The sequence below is a fragment of the Vitis vinifera genome, chromosome 18 (assembly GCF_030704535.1).
Source record: "Vitis vinifera cultivar Pinot Noir 40024 chromosome 18, ASM3070453v1".
NCBI lineage: Eukaryota > Viridiplantae > Streptophyta > Magnoliopsida > Vitales > Vitaceae > Vitis > Vitis vinifera.
The window spans coordinates 24,645,284-24,665,001 of NC_081822.1; the positions used below are offsets into that span (position 1 = coordinate 24,645,284).

At 29.3% G+C, this 19,718-nt stretch overlaps 3 protein-coding genes across 3 annotated transcripts in view; 2 read left to right on the forward strand and 1 right to left on the reverse strand.

Moving 5' to 3' along the window:
• Positions 1 to 1,711, reverse strand: part of LOC100250377 (uncharacterized) — a 32,356-nt gene extending 30,645 nt beyond the window's left edge. Inside the window, exon 1 of the mRNA XM_002267200.5 lies at positions 1,282 to 1,711. Within this exon, the coding sequence (XP_002267236.2) occupies positions 1,282 to 1,653 (372 nt within the window). The 5' untranslated portion in view covers positions 1,654 to 1,711. The remainder of the gene's footprint in view (positions 1 to 1,281) is intronic.
• Positions 1,712 to 14,251: 12,540 nt separating this feature from the next.
• On the forward strand, positions 14,252 to 15,137 carry LOC132253142 (caffeic acid 3-O-methyltransferase-like). Its single transcript, XM_059734550.1, has 2 exons — positions 14,252 to 14,667; positions 14,816 to 15,137. Exons 1-2 carry the CDS (start codon positions 14,252 to 14,254, stop codon positions 15,135 to 15,137), a joined length of 738 nt encoding a protein of 245 aa, XP_059590533.1.
• Positions 15,138 to 15,700: 563 nt separating this feature from the next.
• LOC100260649 (caffeic acid 3-O-methyltransferase) lies at positions 15,701 to 18,873 on the forward strand. Its single transcript, XM_019216266.2, has 4 exons — positions 15,701 to 16,724; positions 16,873 to 17,183; positions 18,262 to 18,326; positions 18,433 to 18,873. The coding sequence occupies exons 1-4, from the start codon at positions 16,309 to 16,311 to the stop codon at positions 18,730 to 18,732; spliced, it is 1,092 nt and encodes a 363-aa protein (XP_019071811.1). The 5' UTR covers positions 15,701 to 16,308; the 3' UTR covers positions 18,733 to 18,873.
• The last annotated feature ends 845 nt before the right edge of the window (positions 18,874 to 19,718 follow it).

The following is a 19,718-nucleotide window of genomic DNA, read 5'->3' on the forward strand; positions in this document are numbered from 1 at the left end:
ATGCAATTAAAACAACATGTTGCATCAGTAAGGATGCTGAAAAGGATATATAGACATACAAGTAATAATAGAATTAGACATTTAGTGCACTTGCATTACCAAAGTGTGCACCCAATAGATAACAAAATAGGAAAATTTGTTGTGTCCAATGAAGTAACATCTATCTAACACAAGGCTATTGGATCAAATGACAAAGACATTGTTGATAAAAAGATGGTTTTTCCCAGATGAAATGAAAATTGGATTCATGTAACGGGAGAAAGATTTTTCATTCCTTAGCTAGAAAGATATGTGGCCATGAAATAGGGATTATGTGGAACATAATTGATTGTGTGGTAGAGTTGTGAAAACACTTGTTTCTTCCATATTTTGGACCTGAGCTCCATGGAACAATATGCTACTGCTGAAACATGGAAGAGTTGAAATCTTAGATCAAAACACTATGGATGGTATAAACTGCCTAAACAAGAATTCTTGAACAGCAAACAACTAGAGCCTATTACTCACTACATCAAAAAAATTCCATGATTCCAGCAACAGGCAATGCAAGGATGAGGAAGGGAAAACATGACAAAAAGTGTTAGAAAAGTTGGAGCATACAATTTTTTTCTGCACTTGCCAACTAATGCAGCAATAGGACACCTAGAAAGGGAATTGTGGTAGGGTTTTCTTTTTCCCCTTTTTTCTTAGAAATGATGGTCACATCACAATGTCACATTGAACAAGGTGTAAAGGGTCGCTCCTCAGGATCTAACCCAAAGAATATGGTCCTATATAGAACAAAATGGTGTAAGAAAATTTGTGTAGAGTGAAAAGAGGTCAACAATCAAATGAAGTAATCTGCACTCTAGTTCAACCTAATTTCTTAAGATAGAAACTTGTATTCATTTACAAAATTGTGGTTATGAGCACCGGATGTATGCATCTAGGAAATGCCAGTTAAGTCACAAACTATGGCCCGAATCATAATTTCACGAACCACCAAATTTTTCTATCCACTTCGGACCACTGAATTTCTTTCTTCTTTCTTTCTTTTGTTTTAATAAACCATTCAAATTCACCAATTTTCTAACCAACTCATTCAAATTTCTGCAAATTCAACAAAATTATTGGAATGCCCATTGCCAATTCTCCAAAATATTTTGCTACAGTCGACTTCAATTTTGAGGTCCAGGTAGAGCACAAATTTCTTCGGCTATTAACAACTAAAGGGATTTGCCAATCTCATGTTTCCAGTCAATAAAAAAAAGAGAGAAACATAGATGGATAGAAAGAGCTTACAGCAATAACAGGGTCACTGAGGCTGACTTGTTGGAAAAAGAGAGAAACCCAATGACCAAAGGAGTGCAAGCTGGGGGTGCTTCCAGTATAACAGAGAGGATTAACATCCAAGAAGAACACCCTTTTCTTGCTTCTTACTTTCTCTTCACAGCTTTCCCTTCGTGGCAACAACAACCCACCTACTGTTTGATTCAATGCCCAAGTAAAAGAACCTCTGCTATTCCCTGTCGCATCTGCTACAGTTATTTTTAGTCTTGTTTTGCTTCTTAGTTTCTTCCATGGAAGAGAAAGTGAAGAAGGTCTCGGAGTGGGGTGGAGACGAGGCGTCATGAGAACATGGCCGCCTACTGCGTCACAGCCACACTTTGACATCACAAGCTCTGGTACTCGGTGGCTTTGCGCGTCTGGCACGGTCTCATCCGCTGTTAATCGTAAGTGCTTTTCGGGGTTTTTTTTATAAATGTACGGATTTTTAAAGAATTATTTTTTAAAAATACCATCGGAAAATAATTCTAATTATACACACAAGATGCAAACGTGGAAAAAAAATGTTTTATATTTGAAGATGCAAACCCATTTCCCATCTCTTAAATTAGATTTTACATTAAACACGTCTTTTAAACAAACACATTCTATAATTTAAAAAAAAAAAATTATACTAAAGATGTATCTTGAACAGATACCTTTTACAAATCTTAATTTATATTACAAGTGTCTCTTGAATTTGATTTTATATAGAAGATATCTTTTCAAGATACACCTTCTACCATTCTAAAAAAATTGGATTTATACTAAAGGTGTCTCGAAATATCCCTTCAAGAGACACCTATATAAAATTAAATTTTTATAAATCAAAATATGTGAAATTATGAAAGGTGGAAATTAAAATTCAAGACACCGTTAGTATTATATAGTGAAATTTGTGAAATTATGAAAAATGTCTCTTCAAAAGAAATTCAATTTTTTTTTGAAGTGTAGAAAGTGTCTCTTATAAAATTAAATTCAAGAGACACTTATAATATAAATTAAAATTTGTGAAATTGTGGAAGGTGTCTCTTGAAGAGACACCTTTAGTATAATTTTTTTAGAATTGTAGAAGGTGTCTCTTGAAAAGACACTTTCAATATAAAATCAAATTCAAGAGATACTTATAGTATAAATTAAAATTTGTGAAATTATGGAATGTGTATCTTCAAGAGACACTTTTAATATATATTGGATTTTGTGGAATTGAGGAAAAAGTCTTTTTAAGATACACCTTTAGTATAAATCCAATTTTTTGAAATTGTAGAAGGTGTTTTTTTGAAGAGACACATTTAGTTTAAATTTAATTCTTTTAAGCATATATCATGAATTTAAAAATTATGGAAGATGTCACTTGAAGAGACACCTTTAGTATATATTGGATTTTATGGAATTGTGGAAAGTGACTTTTCAAAAGACACATTTAATATAAATCCAATTTAAAAAAGTGTCTTAGTTTAAATTCAATTTTTTAAGCATATATCATAGATTTAAAAATTGTAGAAGATGTTTATTCAAAAGACGCCTTTGACGTGGCAAAAAGTTATGTAAATCTATCAATATTTTTTCAGCTACCATTTTTTAAGAATTATTTTTTATAGTTGCTGTAGAAGTTAAAAAAGCTCAGGCTATTTGTGCAGAATGGGCATTTTCCCTAACAAGCCCCATATGTGCCATGTGTTAAAAAAAAAAATCTCATTCTTTTGTAGATACTTCAATTATTTTCTATTTAACTCTTATTCAATTTTTTAATATCTTAATTTCATTTCATCCAATTATATAAATTTTACTATACATCCAAATGTCCTATATTTTATCTTTAGTACAACATCAAATTAGTATCATAGCAAATTCTCTTCTTGCCTGTTTAGAGTTCGTGCTTTCTTGCGACTTCGAGGATATTTGACAAAATTTATTCCTCATTACTTAATTATTGAAGTTGATTTTAAGTTAAATTATATTTAAATGGGTGTTTGATAAACTAATTTAATGACTTAAAGTGGCTTAATAATTTAATTTAAGTTATTAAGTAAATTAAGTATATTTGGTAAAATAACTTAATCGTATAACATAAAGTCAAAAACAATTTTAAGTAATAAGTACAAATAATTAATTTGTTCTTAAATCCATATTTTCATTTTACCTTTTTACCCCCATTTGCCATAATTACTTCTATAATCTCTTTTGCTACTCTACAACCTCCAATGTTACTCAATCTCCTTCACCCTAGTTATAATTTATGAAGATACATTAGTCAATTTGATGATTTAAAATATGTTTTTAGTTAATTTTATCAAACAATCTTAATACTTAAAGTGAGAATTAAGTAATAAGTTTTAAGTTAATAACTTAATTATAATTTAACTTAAAGTTAACTTAAACCATTAAGTAATAAGTATTAAATTTTATCAAACACTCTCTAAGTTGTTAACTTAAAACTTATTACTTAATTCTTCTTTGAAATAAATAAGAATACAACACAAATGTCATACATTTACAATATAGTTATATTAGAAATACAATATGTTATAATAATATTTGATGTATTGTACTTTTGAAATTTTTGAATAAGGTCAAATCAAGTTTTCACTTAATTTAAATTTCATATCTAGTTTTTATAAATTATATATGGTTGAGAAGGTTACTCATAATAAGCATTAACAATGTGTATGTCATTAGGTTACCATCAAACACCCTAAACTTGTTCTTCAATAGTACACTAGCTTAATACGTTTACAGTGACTTGAATGAAATTCCAATAGAGATCACTAACAGTAGATATACAAAATAAATAAAAGTACAACATATATGTCCTATATTTACAATACAGTTACACTATAAGTACAACAAATTACAACAATACTTTATGTATTGTACTTTTGAAATTTTTGAATGAGGTTAAATCAAGTTCCAACCAAATTTAAATTTCATACCTAGTTTTTACAAATTATTTATTTTTGACAAACTTGCCCATGATGAGCATTGATAATTTGTTTTAAATTCTATAATACAACTATTGCATGACACATGGATACTAGGAAAAAAAAAGTGATACCACAAAGTTTGAACATTCTTTTAATTAGTACTATTTTATTTTCATTGTATTAATGTTTGACATTATTGTTTAATCTTACTGCATTAATTTTCATTATATAATTTTATTTATTTACTTCTATAGGAGGTGAAGGTAAATACTCGGTGCTTTGCATAAAAAACTTAGACATCTAATGATTTATGTGATTGAAAGAAGATTATTATTGAAGAGATTGGCTTTGGTGGATTACTTCAACTTTCATGCAAAGAGTTGAGGCATAACCTGTGTAGATGGGTGATAAATCATTTTAATATTGCCAACTACAGGTTAGATCTAGGACATGAATGACACTTTCTAATAACTTGCAATGATGTAGGTGAAATTCTAGGAATTCCACATGTTAGTAGGAGGCTACTACTTTCACTTAGTAATAGGAATAATAGGATAGAGAACCTATTAGTGCTTTAGAAGTAGGCTTATCTCAATAGAAGACATGACTTGTTCAAAAAAAAATTATTTTTTTCTCATGTGCTACACTGCTTGCTCCAACATCAAAGTTGGATGGTAGCCATAAGTTACAGTGTACTTTGCTTGTTGGAGATTTTAACATCAATGTTAATTGAGCCTAATTTATACTTGACTCATTGGTTTCTAGAATTAGACACTTTCGATTGGATAATGGGTCATGGTTTATAGGTTATTTTATTTTTTTCGTAGGTAAATACTTTTTTTTTTATAACATGTTGTATGCTTCTATCTCATTTTCTATGTTTTAACAAGTCTTTTCTAAATAATGTATTGATGTGTGGAATATTTGTGTCTCAACATTTTTATGTAAATAAATTCTACATCCCAGGTGTTATGATGTCATCTACCATTCCCATATGTGTAGCATGGAGTGGCACCTAATGAAAAAAAGGGTGCACATAGAGCTGCACGATTATGGGGATTTTGGATTAATAGATGTAAGTGATGTAATTTCCTTTCTAATTTTTTTTTATTTTCATAATTGGAAAATTATTTTAAAAACATTACATATTCTTTTTATCATCGTTGGTTAAGAAAGATGAGAGGAGACAAAATGCGCCTATGAAGTTGAAGAAAAGACTAGTATTGTGAGTATTTTATATATGTGTTCTTTTATTTAATGAGTAAACATGAGTTATGCATAGTAATATACATCTTTCACACTTCGTAACATTTTGTAAGAAATTGTAGCATAGTATAATACAGCCGAGAAACAAGCTCACCAATTACTATGAACGATGAGATGGACAATTGATAAACTAGCAAAGAGGCATAATAAAAACACAACCTCATCACCCTCTCATCAAAGTGTATTTCATAACCAACCTATTGAACCTTATCTCAATGAAGTTGTCCCATCATTACCACATGACAATGATGTTTCTATAATACTAGTTGACGCAATTTTTCATTACTTTTAATTACAAATGTTCTTCTTTTTTTTTTGGTTAATTTTTTTGTTTGTATGCATTCTGAAATTAGCCTATAGATCACCATTGAATGACCACTCGACTCATAGTGAAGACAATGTAGTCTCATCAACCTCAAAGCCAATAACACAACATAAGAGTATACTTTCTACATTTTTATTTATTTAATAGTCATTTTTAAAATCAAAATATGCTTTAGTACATAATAATGGGCAACCTTCCATGTGTGTGTGTTTTCTTTAATGATTTTTTTTTTCAATTTTCCTTAGATATAGTTGAGGATAAGTTCAATTGAATGTTGTTATTCCGTGCCAAAGTGGACCTCTTCCATTACGAGCATATCAATTATGTTGATATGCTAGCACCCTACAATCTCCATATGTGGTAAGGCCATCAATCAAACTTTTAGTGTCTTGATCTTTAGTGAAGTAAGTTTTGACGTATGCACTAGATGATACAAGTGATGGGAGGTAAGGTGCAACTTCATTCATTATAAGCAAGTACAATTAATGGGTAATAGAAATAACTAGTTTTAATTTTTAACATCATAATTTTTTCAATGTAGTGAAATATTATCCTCCATGTATGGTTTCTTCTTCATAAGGTTTGACTTAAAATGCTTAAGACCTGACATATTAATCGACAATAAGGTATACATATTTAGAATTTACATAGGATAAAATTACTCTATAATTATTTTTTTATTTTCATTTATTTACATGAAGGTTGTAAGAATGATTTGTTGAATTTTGAATGCCAATAATAAATAAAATATGAAACATTTCTTATCCCTGAACTTTGTGGTAAGATATGTTATAAGAATTATACATTTGTTGATATTTTAAGTTGATTGTTTTAATTTAATTCATGTTTTGTATTTTTCATTACAATTTGATGTGAAAAATGAAAGGGGTAAATTAACTCCAAAATATATATGCGATAATTTATGGACATACTTAAAAAATACATGGTTTTACACATATCAACAAGTATTATTTAATTTAATAATAATATTCTACAATTTCTAGTTTGTTAAGTATTGTGCATGAAATACTTGAACACAATTAATTTGATGAGATTGTTACCTTTCTTTTATTAGTTGTTCATGCCAGTATACAAAAAAAAATCACTAGTATTTGAATATTTTGAATGTTCATGAAAAAAGAATCGAGTTGTTAAAGTCATGATGGATGGAAGGAACAAATAGATGGATGCCTTCATAGAAAAATTGGTAAATATACCTTTAATCCCATTAGTTAAGTGAACTGTTTTGTTTATCTTTTACAAATGTCCATATTTATAATTTTATAATATGTTTAGGTAAGTGTTCTGTCCACTGTCATTGGCATTTAAGAAAAAATAGTCATGATGTAACCTGTATTTCAACACCATATGAGTTAAACAAAGGTAATGAACATGTAAAGTTAACAATGATCCTATAAAATATATTAAAAACTTGAATATAAACCACCATAAATAATGATAAGATTACAAGTCCAAAATAGTGGCAAATGTAATAAAAACATCTTCATTATGACATTCAAGTACACAACTTAGTTCCAAAACAAATTCTTAATAATAATAATTTTGTAAACCACACATATAATTATAGTCAAAATAAGATAAGAAGTATCAAGCCACCATACAATCATAACATTAAAATCAGGGAATATGTAATGGATTTTGGATGAAGCTCAATTATGGTCTACAACTTTACATCACAAATAGACGATAAATCTTTTCAAACAAAATTGAGATTCTATTCAATGGTGTCAAGGCCTTCTGGGTGATCATTTTGAGCATGGAGGTTTAAGCGAAGGGTATAAGCGACCATTGAGCATCACAAACACATCCATTAGCATCAATTGTAGGGATATTGTGATTTGAAAGTGAATTGAAGTGCTTGTAATATATCAATTCTTGCATTAGAAACTTGTAACATGAGTCAACATATTCATAAAATCCTACTTCATCTCACATGTTGTTGCATATGCATGCTTACAAGGTATTCCCCACATTTGCCAAGTCTTACAAGTACATGTGCATTATCTCAAGTTCACATTTACATATGTCTTTATATTGAATACCTTAAACACATCACCAACATAAGGATATACAAGAAATGACCCACTCTTTATAATATTTTCCAATAACTTTTCCTTAGTCTTTGAGCCAATCGGAGCTTTCCAATTTTATGTTATAGCCATATGATCACATACTAGATGAGCAAACTTATCCATGTGTGTCATTACTAAGTTGAAAAATTGTGTAATGATGTTCCTCCTTTAGCCAAACATTGAATGATTCAACAAAATTAGTTGTCATCTTATCCCAACATTTTTTAACAAACTTTGACATTGCCCAATGTTGTGTATTGTTCTCCTCAACCCATTTTGCTAGGTCACTATTATATGTCTTCAATTTTTTCTATGACTACAACATAATCATCATCCAACCTAGCATAGACAACACTATAAAATAGCAACAATGCATCCCTTTTACCTTTCTTTCTCTTCATATTATGTTTCATCACATAGCTACTAAAATTTTCCTTCACATGGCATTAACAATATACATGATTTTCAACTCCAAAAATTGTAGAAACATTATGAAGGATTGCTTGATGCCTATAAGATATTATGACTACCTCCTTATCTTGAAGTAAGTCCTTTAATTTATGTAAAAACTATAGTCAATCCTTAAAGTTTTCTAAACTTACAACACCAAATGCAATTGGGAACATACCATCATTAGCATTATAAGTTGTCATAGACAATAAGGAGCCCTTATACGGTCCACTCATATTGGTTGAGTCCATACAAAGTGATTTCACTTTTCAATGTCAATCTGAAGATGTTCATAAATACACAAATAAAGTTGTCCTAAACAAGCATGAAACAAATGAGCTTTTTTTTTTGTGCCATTTCAAACTGGCTTTAGCAACAAAGCCAAAGTAGAAACCTTTTCAATGAGAATCAATAATAATCATATCAAACAATCAAGAGAAAAAAAAATAAAAATCCCTCCAACCATTACACTCAAAATGACCAAAATCATATCAAATAATTAGAAAAAAATATTTGACAACATTTTACACAAAAAAATGACTTTTTTTTTTCTCAAAACCTCTTTCAATCTATTAGATCTAATATCTCAGATCTACAGTGTTAGTCATTAAAATTTTGTTTCTTAATACAAATTTTAACATTTAAAAAAAAAAAGGAAAAGAAAATCTACATAGACTAAGGTATTTTTGTGGTTTTTTGATATTTTAAAAAAAATATTTCTTCTTACCTTTGATGGATTTCTTGTTAGATTTATGCAGAAAAAAAACAAGCTTTTTAGAGGTGGTTTTAGTTCACGGAATTGAGGCATTGAAGTAATTTTAATTTATTTTAATTTATTTTTATTATTATTCTTCCTTCCTTGGTACACACAAGTAGCAACTCACATGTCTTGCTCTTTTTGTTTTTGTTCTTTGGAGGGAAGGGAGGAGTTGTTAGGGGTAGCTTTGGTATTTTTACAAAATTTGGTCTTTGGAGGTATTTTCACAATTTTATCCTATCCTTCAGAGGACTTATGACCACACTAAAATTTGTATAAATATATACTATGGTAGTTCTTCAAGTGCAAGCTGCAGTTGTAGCTTTAAAAACCTGATGAGTCGAGTATCGAACCTCAAAGAAGGGATTCTTTCTTTGGGGAAAGAAGTGGTTGGAAAGTTGTTAAAGGAAAAACAATAATTGGTTAAAAACCTTAATTAACTTGTAACTAACAATTGAGGAAAGAGGAATCCCTAGGTCCCTTCCTCATCTTGAAATGATCCTTGTCATTAATATCCCATCCAAAAGTACTTACTCATCATTTGAATTCCATTATATAACCCTAAGTTTCACCAAAATATCTAGGGACAATTGTGTTTAGGACCCAGTTGGGCCCAAAAATTAAGATTTGGTCCATAAAAATTGCATAATTGATGAGAATGATATAAAAGGTGAAAAGACCAATATACTCTTCAAAACTATTTTGAGTATTTTCTACCACAATATTTGACAAACTTTTTTATCTTAATTTTTTTTAATAATTATTTTGAAAATTTATTATTTTTAGAAAACTAATTTGAAATATATATATATTCTAATAATATATCATTTAAAAAAAATAATTTTGACATATTTTTAGTTATTTTTTACATACATAATTTTAAAAATATATATTTTCCAATATGTTTGATTTTTAAATAATAATAATAATTTATTTTTATTTTTTTTTGGAAAATGGTGTATTTTTTTTCCAAATCACTAAATTAAATTAAATTTTATTGAGATTTACGAAAAGAATAAAATTTAAATTAATGTTTTTTTACTTTTTTTTTTTCATAGTCAATAAAAGTCATTTTTGTAAAGATAAAAAATTCATATATTTCTTCTCAATTTTCACACTTCCTCTAGATCTTGGGCTTAAATAGTAAACTTATATGGACCAAAGCTTAATTTTTGAGCCCAATTAGGTCCAAAACACAATTGTCTCAAATATTTAAAACATTAATGATTTGAAAATTGTTGTCTTGAGCTTACATAGGGTGGTTCCAAGTCAAAATGGCCTTTCCCATTGAGTGGTTGGAATACCTTAAGGACCCTAGACTTCAATCTCTAATTAGGTATAAAAATTTAGTGGTTTCATGAGCTCAATATCACAACTATTTGCCTAATTGGGGTATTTAGGGCTAATCAAGGCCATCCCAAGCACTTGATGGTAAATCAAATATAGTGATTTATATTGAATGAATGAGATTTTCTTACAAGTTACTTCAAATTTAATACAATTATTAATGAAAGGATACATTCCAATGGAAGAATGGGAAGCCTTAGGGTTCTCCTTCCTCAACCTAGATGACTACTCCTAATTCATTGAAATCATATCAAATTGAAATAATGATGAACAAAACAAAGAATTGAACATTTAAATATTTAAATCAAATATAAAAATGCATTCAAATAACAAAACTTAATATATATATATATATATATATATATATATATATATATATAGATAGATAGATAGATAGATAGATAAGACTAAAAATAAGAGAAACAATATGAAAATAATGACAAGCAAAATTAAAGAACCTAAGTGGAATCAAGATTTCCAAGAACTCCTCCTTTGGATCTTCGATTCTCCTTACAATCAGCCTTTAAACCAAATATGAACCTCCTTCTTTCAATGGTTGTCCATGGTCTTTTTATATCATTCCCCAAATAAGCCCAAAGTTCTCTCATGTGAGAGCATTTCCCATGCAAGTCAAGAGTTTAAGAAAGGGCTAGAATTGGTTCCCCACTTTGGCCCAACCCATTCCCCATTTTTAAAACAATTAAAAGGCCTCTCATGTGATGCAATCATGTGATTTTAGAGGCCAAAAGGGCGGCTGCAAGTGGTGAGGCCCTTGGTGGTGCCTTCATGTGTTGAAACATTACCCGTGTTTCTCAAATTTATTCCTCAAACAAACAACCTCCAAAAATTATGAAAATTGGTCAAATTTAAGTTCAAAAAGTGAGGAATCCAGAAAAATTTGTTTTCCCTCGATTGAACATGTCTAGCCTCTTCAACCACCTCAAAATATTTTACTGGTTGGTCATGATCAACACCCAAAATATTCCTTGCAATTTCGATTTTTTAGCTAAATTCACCCTCCGTTCTCACACCCTGGATGTCCCATGAGGATATCAAGATCCCATTATTTAAGAGATATGGTTGTAAATATAAAAAACTCAAAGAAAATATGAGAAAACCCAACATACACAAGATGACATATAATTGCTTAGTTGAAGGGTGTTTTTAATGATAAAATCAAGCTAAAGATGTAATTATTGCCCTTATTTTTATACAAAATATGACATTAATCAACATATTAAAGGGGTGACCCTTTTCAGGTCATTTTCACCCTTAGCCCACCCTATTAGGTAATTCTCCCTTAGAGAAAACTAAAAAATATAAATGGTAAAAGGTATTTATAGAGAACAATGGACACAGAAACATAAAGAGGTAAGATACTTCAACCAACATATTTGTCCTATTGTGGAGTTTTCAACATGTTAAATAAGACTAATAATTTGAATAAAGATAGTGAGAGTTAGGCTATAGAAGTGTTAGATGGATGGCCTGTGATTTCTATTTCAAAATAATTCTAAGTGTTTTTTAAATATAAAGCTCAATTTCACTATTTAGATGCTAGAGTTATGTTTAATTTTTGAAAATTTTGATATAAAGAGAAAAAAGTAAAAGAAAATAAATGTCTTGAAAATAAAAAATCAAATAATTGATAAATGTATTTTTTGCACTTTTTTTTTATTTTATAATTTCAATGGTTGATAAATTAAACATATTGTTTGATTTTTTTAATGTTAATTTTGATATATTATGTTGTATATTTACTTAGTGGTAAAGTATTATTTCATCTTTTATTGTATAGAATTTTATATGTTTATAATACTTTTATAATAGATGTTTAAAAAATAAATTTATTACTTAATATTAATGAGGATAAATGTTAGTTAGAATTAATAACGCTAAATATGCCAATTTGATAATTTAAAAAAAATGATAATTTAACCTTATCAAATAACTTTAATAGTTAAAGTAAAAATAAGTAATAAGTTTTAAGTCAACAATTTAATTTAAAGTCAACTTAAGTCATTAAGTAATAAACATCGAGTTTTATCAAACACTCATAGTTTCATATCATTTTATCTTACTATTATAATTTAAAATAACCTCTCTTAAGTAGCTATATCTATAATTAAAAATAAGGAAAAATTAAATTCCATCTTAACATATGTTTCATATATATTTACTTCTTTTTTATTTTTCATTTATCACTAAACTCCTATTTTATTTTAGGTGTCATCCTTCTAATATCATTATAAATCATATTTAACATCTCATTTATTTATTTTTAATAATTTTTGTATTTAAAACATTTAAATATCCTACAAAATTAGATGTATTGTCAATGTAATTATTGGAGTCCATGAATTTAAATTAAAAGAAAAAAATAGAAGTGATTTAAAGAGATCAAAATAAAAATTTATCTAAATGGCTTGTAGATAAAGAAAAATTGATTGTTAAATTCAGACATAGTTAAATTTGACTCATCGTGCCAATTTAGATAGATATGTGCCAGCCTAACTAACAAAATAGCCTAGACCAAGAGCCAACACTAACTCTTCTTGCCTTAGCCAACAAAAGTAGCCCAAACCAAGAGTTGACACAAACCATTCTTGTAAATAATAATATTTGATAGGTGATATCATGAGAGGATGACTTCAAGGTGATAACTCTCATCTATTAAGAATTGGTTTGATAGTAATTTTAGAAAGCAAACATCCAAAATACATGAAATTTTTTTGGTTAAAAAAGATATTTTTAAACACTAAAAAGATAAGAAATGTCTTTTAAAATCATTATCAAACAAGCTCTAACTATAAATAATAGAAAACGACACAGGGTTATAAGAGTGGAAAAATATAAATGCCATCATGGGGATTTAAAAAAAAAAATTATTATTTTTTAAAATATGGTAATATTTTTTTAAATATATGATGATATTTGTAAATAATTAAATTAAAAGTTATCTTTTAAAGAAATAAATTAAGTTTAAATATTTGAATTTAAAATTGACTTTTAAAAAATTAATTTAAAATTTATATTGAAGTTATTTTTTCAGAAAACAACTTTTTAATATTGTTTTTTAAATTACTATATGTTTAGAAATATTTTCAATTATTATAAATTAAATCTTAAATTATTTTTATAACTAATTTTAATAAGTGATAAAAATATAAAAGATCCATAGTAATTATGCTTACTGTTTTCCTAACAATATAAAGACTCCTTAATTTCAACCACACACTCATGGTCTTTTTCGAGGATGTGGTGCTCAACATGATCAAAGAAAGAGAACATAACCATATTGGAAAAAAATTGATCAATACCATAATGTGAAGGATTGAAATTTGATTTTTAGTTGTATAAGTTAGGTACCAAATTTTATAGGTAAAAGATAGAGAGGCCAAAACATAGTAAATTAATAGAGAGAGAGAGAGAGAGCAATAAAGTATGAGTCTAAAAAAAATGAGGCAAATGGTTGGATGATCGAATAGGATGAATCATGAAATTTGATTTTTAGTTGCATAAGTTAGGTACCAATTTTTCTAGGTAAGAATAATGAATATTAAGAGAGAGAGAGAGAGAGTAATAAAATATGAGTCTTAAAAAAGATGAGACAAATCGTTGGATGAGTGAAGAGGATGAATCATGAAATTTGATTTTTAGTTGCATAAGTTAGATACCAATTTTTCGAGGTAAGAATGTTGAATATTAGTTGTCATTTGGCTTATATATAGAAGATGTAGAGGCCAAAACATAGTAAATTAATAGAGAGAGAGAGCGATAAAGTATGAGTCTCAAAAAAGATGAGGCATATCGTTGGATGAGCGAAGAGGATGAATCATGTATCCAAGCTATGCTTTTTGCTAGCTCACATGTGTTCCCCACGATCTTGAACACTGCGGTTGAGCTAAACCTGTTTGAGATCATCGCTCGAGCAGGCCCTGGTGCTTATGTCTCACCCTCTGAGATCGCATCCCAGCTTCCCACCCAAAACCCCAATGCACCTTGTTTTATGGATCGGATGCTGCGTCTATTTGCTAGTCACGGGCTTCTATCTTACAGCCTGCGCACACTCGAAGATGGCAGAGTTGATAGGCTTTATGGTCTCACTCCCGTTTGTAAATTCTTTCTTAGGAGTGATGATGGGAGTTGTTTGGCTTCCTTATCGACCCTGGGTTCCCACCGAGCTATGAGGGAAGTTTGGTCTGCACTTTCACCCTAATTTTGTTTTTCAGGCATATTTCTTTCAAATTTGATCTGCAAAATATTTCCTACAGTTTACAATAGCATGTTCTGCACAATATCTCCATGATCTCCTACAGTATGCTAATCATCATCATGTAATGTGTAGGCCACACTTGAAGGACGCCATTCTTAAAGGTGGTAATCAATTCCAGAAAGTCCACGGGATGAGTATGTTTGAGTACATGGACAAGGACCCGACACTAAACAAGGCCTTCAATGAGGCAATGGTTGGTCGCTCCACCATAATCATGAAGAAAATCGTGGAGACCTACCAGGGGTTTGAGGGATTAGCATCACTTGTGGACGTGGGCGGTGGAACCGGTGCAAACCTTAACATGATCATTTCCAAGTATCCTTCCATCAAAGGCATCAACTTTGATTTGCCACATGTTGTGCAAACTGCACCAACTTATCCGGGTAATAATTAATTATTTTTTCTCATCTCTTACTAAGTGTGTTTGAGAGTATTTATAATTAATAGAAATGTTTTTTTTTTGTAAATGTTTTTATAAGGATCACCTATCAAGTCTTTTTCCAAAAAACACTATACATGATTTTTCAACACTATAATTAATTTCTCAAAATTTTAAAAATGTTCATAAATTTTACTAAATACCTAATATTTTTTTAAAAATATTTTTTAGACTAAAAAGATTTATTAGAATCACTATCAAACGAACTCTAAGGCTCTATTTGACAACTGTTTTTAATAACAGTTTCTTGCTTTTTAAAATAAAAAAAACAGAAAAATACGTTTGACAATTAAAAACTGTTTTCTATTTTTTTTTTTTTAGATTACTTCTTTTAGCTGTTTTCTATTTTTTTTAAAGTTGTTTTAAAGAATAATTATATAAACATATATAATGATTAAAAATAAAGTTATGAACATAAAAATTATTTTTAAAACATATTTAAAAATATTAAAAATATGTTTAAAACAATTTTAATAAGTGATAAAAATATAAAAGATCCATAGTAATTATGCTTACTGTTTTAATAACAATATAAAGACTCCTTAATTTCAACCACACACTCATGGTCTTTTTCGAGGATGTGGTGCTCAACATGATCAAAGAAAGAGAACATAACCATATTGGAAAAAAATTGATCAATACCATAATGTGAAGGATTGAAATTTGATTTTTAGTTGTATAAGTTAGGTACCAAATTTATAGGTAAAGATATAGAGGCCAAAACATAGTAAATTAATAGAGAGAGAGAGAGAGCAACAAAGTATGAGTCTAAAAAAAATGAGGCAAATGGTTGGATGATCATGAAATTTGACTTTTTGTTGCATAAGTTAGATACCAATTTTTCTAGGTAAGAATATTGAATATTAGTTGTCATTTGGCTTATATATAGAAGATAGATAGATAGATAGAGAGAGAGAGAGAGTAATAAAGTAAGAGTCTTAAAAAAGATGAGGCAAATCATTGGATGAGGATGAATCATGAAATTTGACTTTTTGTTGCATAAGTTAGATATCAATTTTTCTAGGTAAGAATATTGAATATTAGTTGTCATTTGGCTTATATATAGAAGATGTAGAGGCCAAAACATAGTAAATTAATAGAGAGAGGAATATTAGAGCAACAAAGTATGAGTCTCAAAAAAGATGAGGCATATCGTTGGATGAGCGAAGAGGATGAATCATGTATCCAAGCTATGCTTTTTGCTAGCTCACATGTGTTCCCCACGATCTTGAACACTGCGGTTGAGCTAAATCTGTTTGAGATCATCGCTCGAGCAGGCCCTGGTGCTTATGTCTCACCCTCTGAGATCGCATCCCAGCTTCCCACCCAAAACCCCAATGCACCTTGTTTTATGGATCGGATGCTGCGTCTATTTGCTAGTCACGGGCTTCTATCTTACAGCCTGCGCACACTCGAAGATGGCAGAGTTGATAGGCTTTATGGTCTCACTCCCGTTTGTAAATTCTTTCTTAGGAGTGATGATGGGAGTTGTTTGGCTTCCTTATCAACCGTGGGTTCCCACCGAGCTTTGAGGGAAGTTTGGTCTGCACTTTCACCCTAATTTTATCTTTCAGGCATATTTCTTTCAAATTTGATCTGCAAAATATTTCCTACAGTTTACAATAGCATGTTCTGCACAATATCTCCATGATCTCCTACAGTATGCTAATTATCATCATGTAATGTGTAGGCCATCCTTGAAGGACGCCATTCTTGAAGGAGGTGATCAATTCCAGAAAGTCCACGGGATGAGTATGTTTGAGTACATGGACAAGGACCCGACACTAAACAAGGCCTTCAATGAGGCAATGGTTGGTCGCTCCACCATAATCATGAAGAAAGTCGTGGAGACCTACCAGGGGTTTGAGGGATTAGCATCACTTGTGGACGTGGGCGGTGGAACCGGTGCAACCCTTAACATGATCATTTCCAAGTATCCTTCCATCAAAGGCATCAACTTTGATTTGCCACATGTTGTGCAAACTGCACCAACTTATCCGGGTAATAATTAATTATTTTTTCCCATCTCTTACTAAGTGTGTTTGAGAGTATTTATAATCATAGTATTTTTAATAGAAGTGTTTTCTTCCTAAATGTTTTTATAAGGATCACTTATCAAGTCTTTTTCCAAAAAACACTATACATGATTTTTCAACACTATAATTAATTTCTCAAAATTTTAAAAATGTTCACAAATTTTACTAAATGCCTAATATTTTTTTTAAAACATTTTTTAAACTAAAAAGATTTATTAGAATCACTGTCAAACGAACTCTAAGGCCTTATTTGACAACTGTTTTCAATAACAGTTTTTTGCTTTTTAGAATAAAAAAAACAGAAAAACATATTTGATAATGAAAAACTGTTTTCTATTTTTATTTTTTTTAGATTGCTTCTTTTAGCCGTTTTCTATTTTTTTGTAGAGTTTTTTTAAAGAATAATTATATAAACATATATAATGATTAAAAATAAAGTTATGAACATAAAAATTATTTTTAAAACATATTTAAAAATATTAAAAATAGGTTTAAAATAATTTTAGGTTCTCAAACATATTTTTGTTCTACAAAACATCAAATAACAGTTTTCAAAAACTGTTATTAAAAACTATTTTTTTCAAAATTGTTTACAAAAACAGTTACCAAATAAGGCCTAAATAAACTTTTGCTTCTCGCTATTTTCCACACCATCAATTCTAGCTAGAGGCAATCCCAATAACAAGTTGGTTGGTTCATTTGTTCATCTGGTTAACAAGGCTTTTCAAATGGTCGGTCCTCGGTTGATTATTCACAAATTATGCAATTGATTGCTAATTAGATCACAGTTGGAAGACCTAGATGCTGCCTGCCTAGTCGACAACTTAGAATATATCCTATCTAAAAATTTTCTTCTCCGTCCCAATTTTTGAACCTCTTTTTCCCATTCAAAGAATAGTCCAGCATGATACTACGTCTATGAAATACATACATTTGGTCAAAATTTTATCGTTTTCTTCACTCACAACCCCTACTTTCTCACATTTTCCCTTATGTAAACTTGCTTGTTAAAAATGAAATTAATGTCAAATTCTATGCTGCAGGTATTGAGCATGTAGGAGGAAGCATGCTAGTTAGCATTCCAAAAGCAGACGCAATTATGATTAAGGTGAAGTCAGACTCTTTAATATTGGGACTTGAAAATTCATATTATGTGTGGTAAACTCATACTTAACCGAAATTGGGAGACAAGTGATGAGAATTTGATGTTTCAGGATACATGCCATAACTGGAGTGATGAACATTGCTTAAAATTTTTACGCAATTGTTATGAATCGTTACCGAAAAATGGGAAGGTGATAGTGATAGACATAATAATGCCAGAAGCACCAGAGCCAAGCATTGGCTCTCAGTATGTTGCTCGGCTCGACAATGTCATGTTACTGCTACACGGAGGCAAAGAGAGGACTGCCAGAGAGTTCGAGGCCTTGTGCAAGGGTTCTGGGTTTTCAGACTTCCGAGTGGCTTGTTGTGTTTACAGTTGCCTTTCTGCGGTCATGGAATTTCAGAAATAATCCTCCATCTTTCAATTTGCGTGCTTCTGAGTGTTTTGTGCTTCTGTCATCTAAGTGGAGTGGATGTCTTGATTACATGAATGGTCATCAATTAGAATAAGATGCTATGAAGAAATAAAGATAGAGGCGCCTTTATTTGTATTGGGTCCAAAATAGACAACTCTTTTAGGTATGTTTGATTTGAGTTAATAAAAAAAAAAAAGAAGTTTTTTTAGAATAAGTAAAACAAAAAAACATGTTTGGAAGTTTGAATTTTATTTTTTATTTTTTATTTTTATTTTTTTATTTAATGTTTACTTCGTAACTTCTCTCAATTTATGAAAAAATATATAAATAAAAGGAAATTCAACAAAAGATAATAATAATAAGGTGATGGGAAATCAAATTACATTTTTAGTTTTTTATTTTATCTTAAAATTTGATTTTGTTTTTTATTTTATTTTATTTATAATTAATAAGAAGATGAAATATTTTAATAATAAACAGTCAAATATCATACTAAATGAGGATTAACAATAAGATGATCCCCTTTAATAAATGGTTAGATTTTTAAATAAAAAAAAAAGAAAAAAAAAAGATAAAATATTATAATTTAAATTTAAAACCTTTTTTTAGCACCCTAAATAATTTGTATAAACATTGCACGCAAATATTTAAAAAAAATATTGATAGTTATGTCAAATCAAACATATTTTATTATTTTAAATATGGGTGAAAAATATTATTAATTCAAGAATTTATGATCTATAAAGCTGTATTTATTTCAAATTTTCTCCTCTATTTGTCCTTTTTTCTCCTATTGTCTTCCAAACCTTATCCCTCTAGCATCCTTTCCAATTATTCTAAATTTTAAAATAAAAATAATAAATATGGTTTAAACATAAAAATAATTTAACAATTAAATTAATCTATAAATGTAAAGCCTTTTCAACATGTTTTTTTTTTTTGTAAAATAATTTTTTTAAAAAAATTATATTTTCTTTAAT

Bases quoted from the DNA above. Each gene is read 5' to 3' on its own strand.
- LOC132253142 (XM_059734550.1), top strand. From the start codon at position 14,252: ATGAGTCTCAAAAAAGATGAGGCATATCGTTGGATGAGCGAAGAGGAT. The intron at 14,668-14,815 runs GTCTGCACTTTC...TGTAATGTGTAG, and splicing joins CGAGCTATGAGGGAAGTTTG to GCCACACTTGAAGGACGCCA.
- LOC100260649 (XM_019216266.2), top strand. From the start codon at position 16,309: ATGAGTCTCAAAAAAGATGAGGCATATCGTTGGATGAGCGAAGAGGAT. The intron at 16,725-16,872 runs GTCTGCACTTTC...TGTAATGTGTAG, and splicing joins CGAGCTTTGAGGGAAGTTTG to GCCATCCTTGAAGGACGCCA. The intron at 18,327-18,432 runs GTGAAGTCAGAC...TTGATGTTTCAG, and splicing joins CAGACGCAATTATGATTAAG to GATACATGCCATAACTGGAG.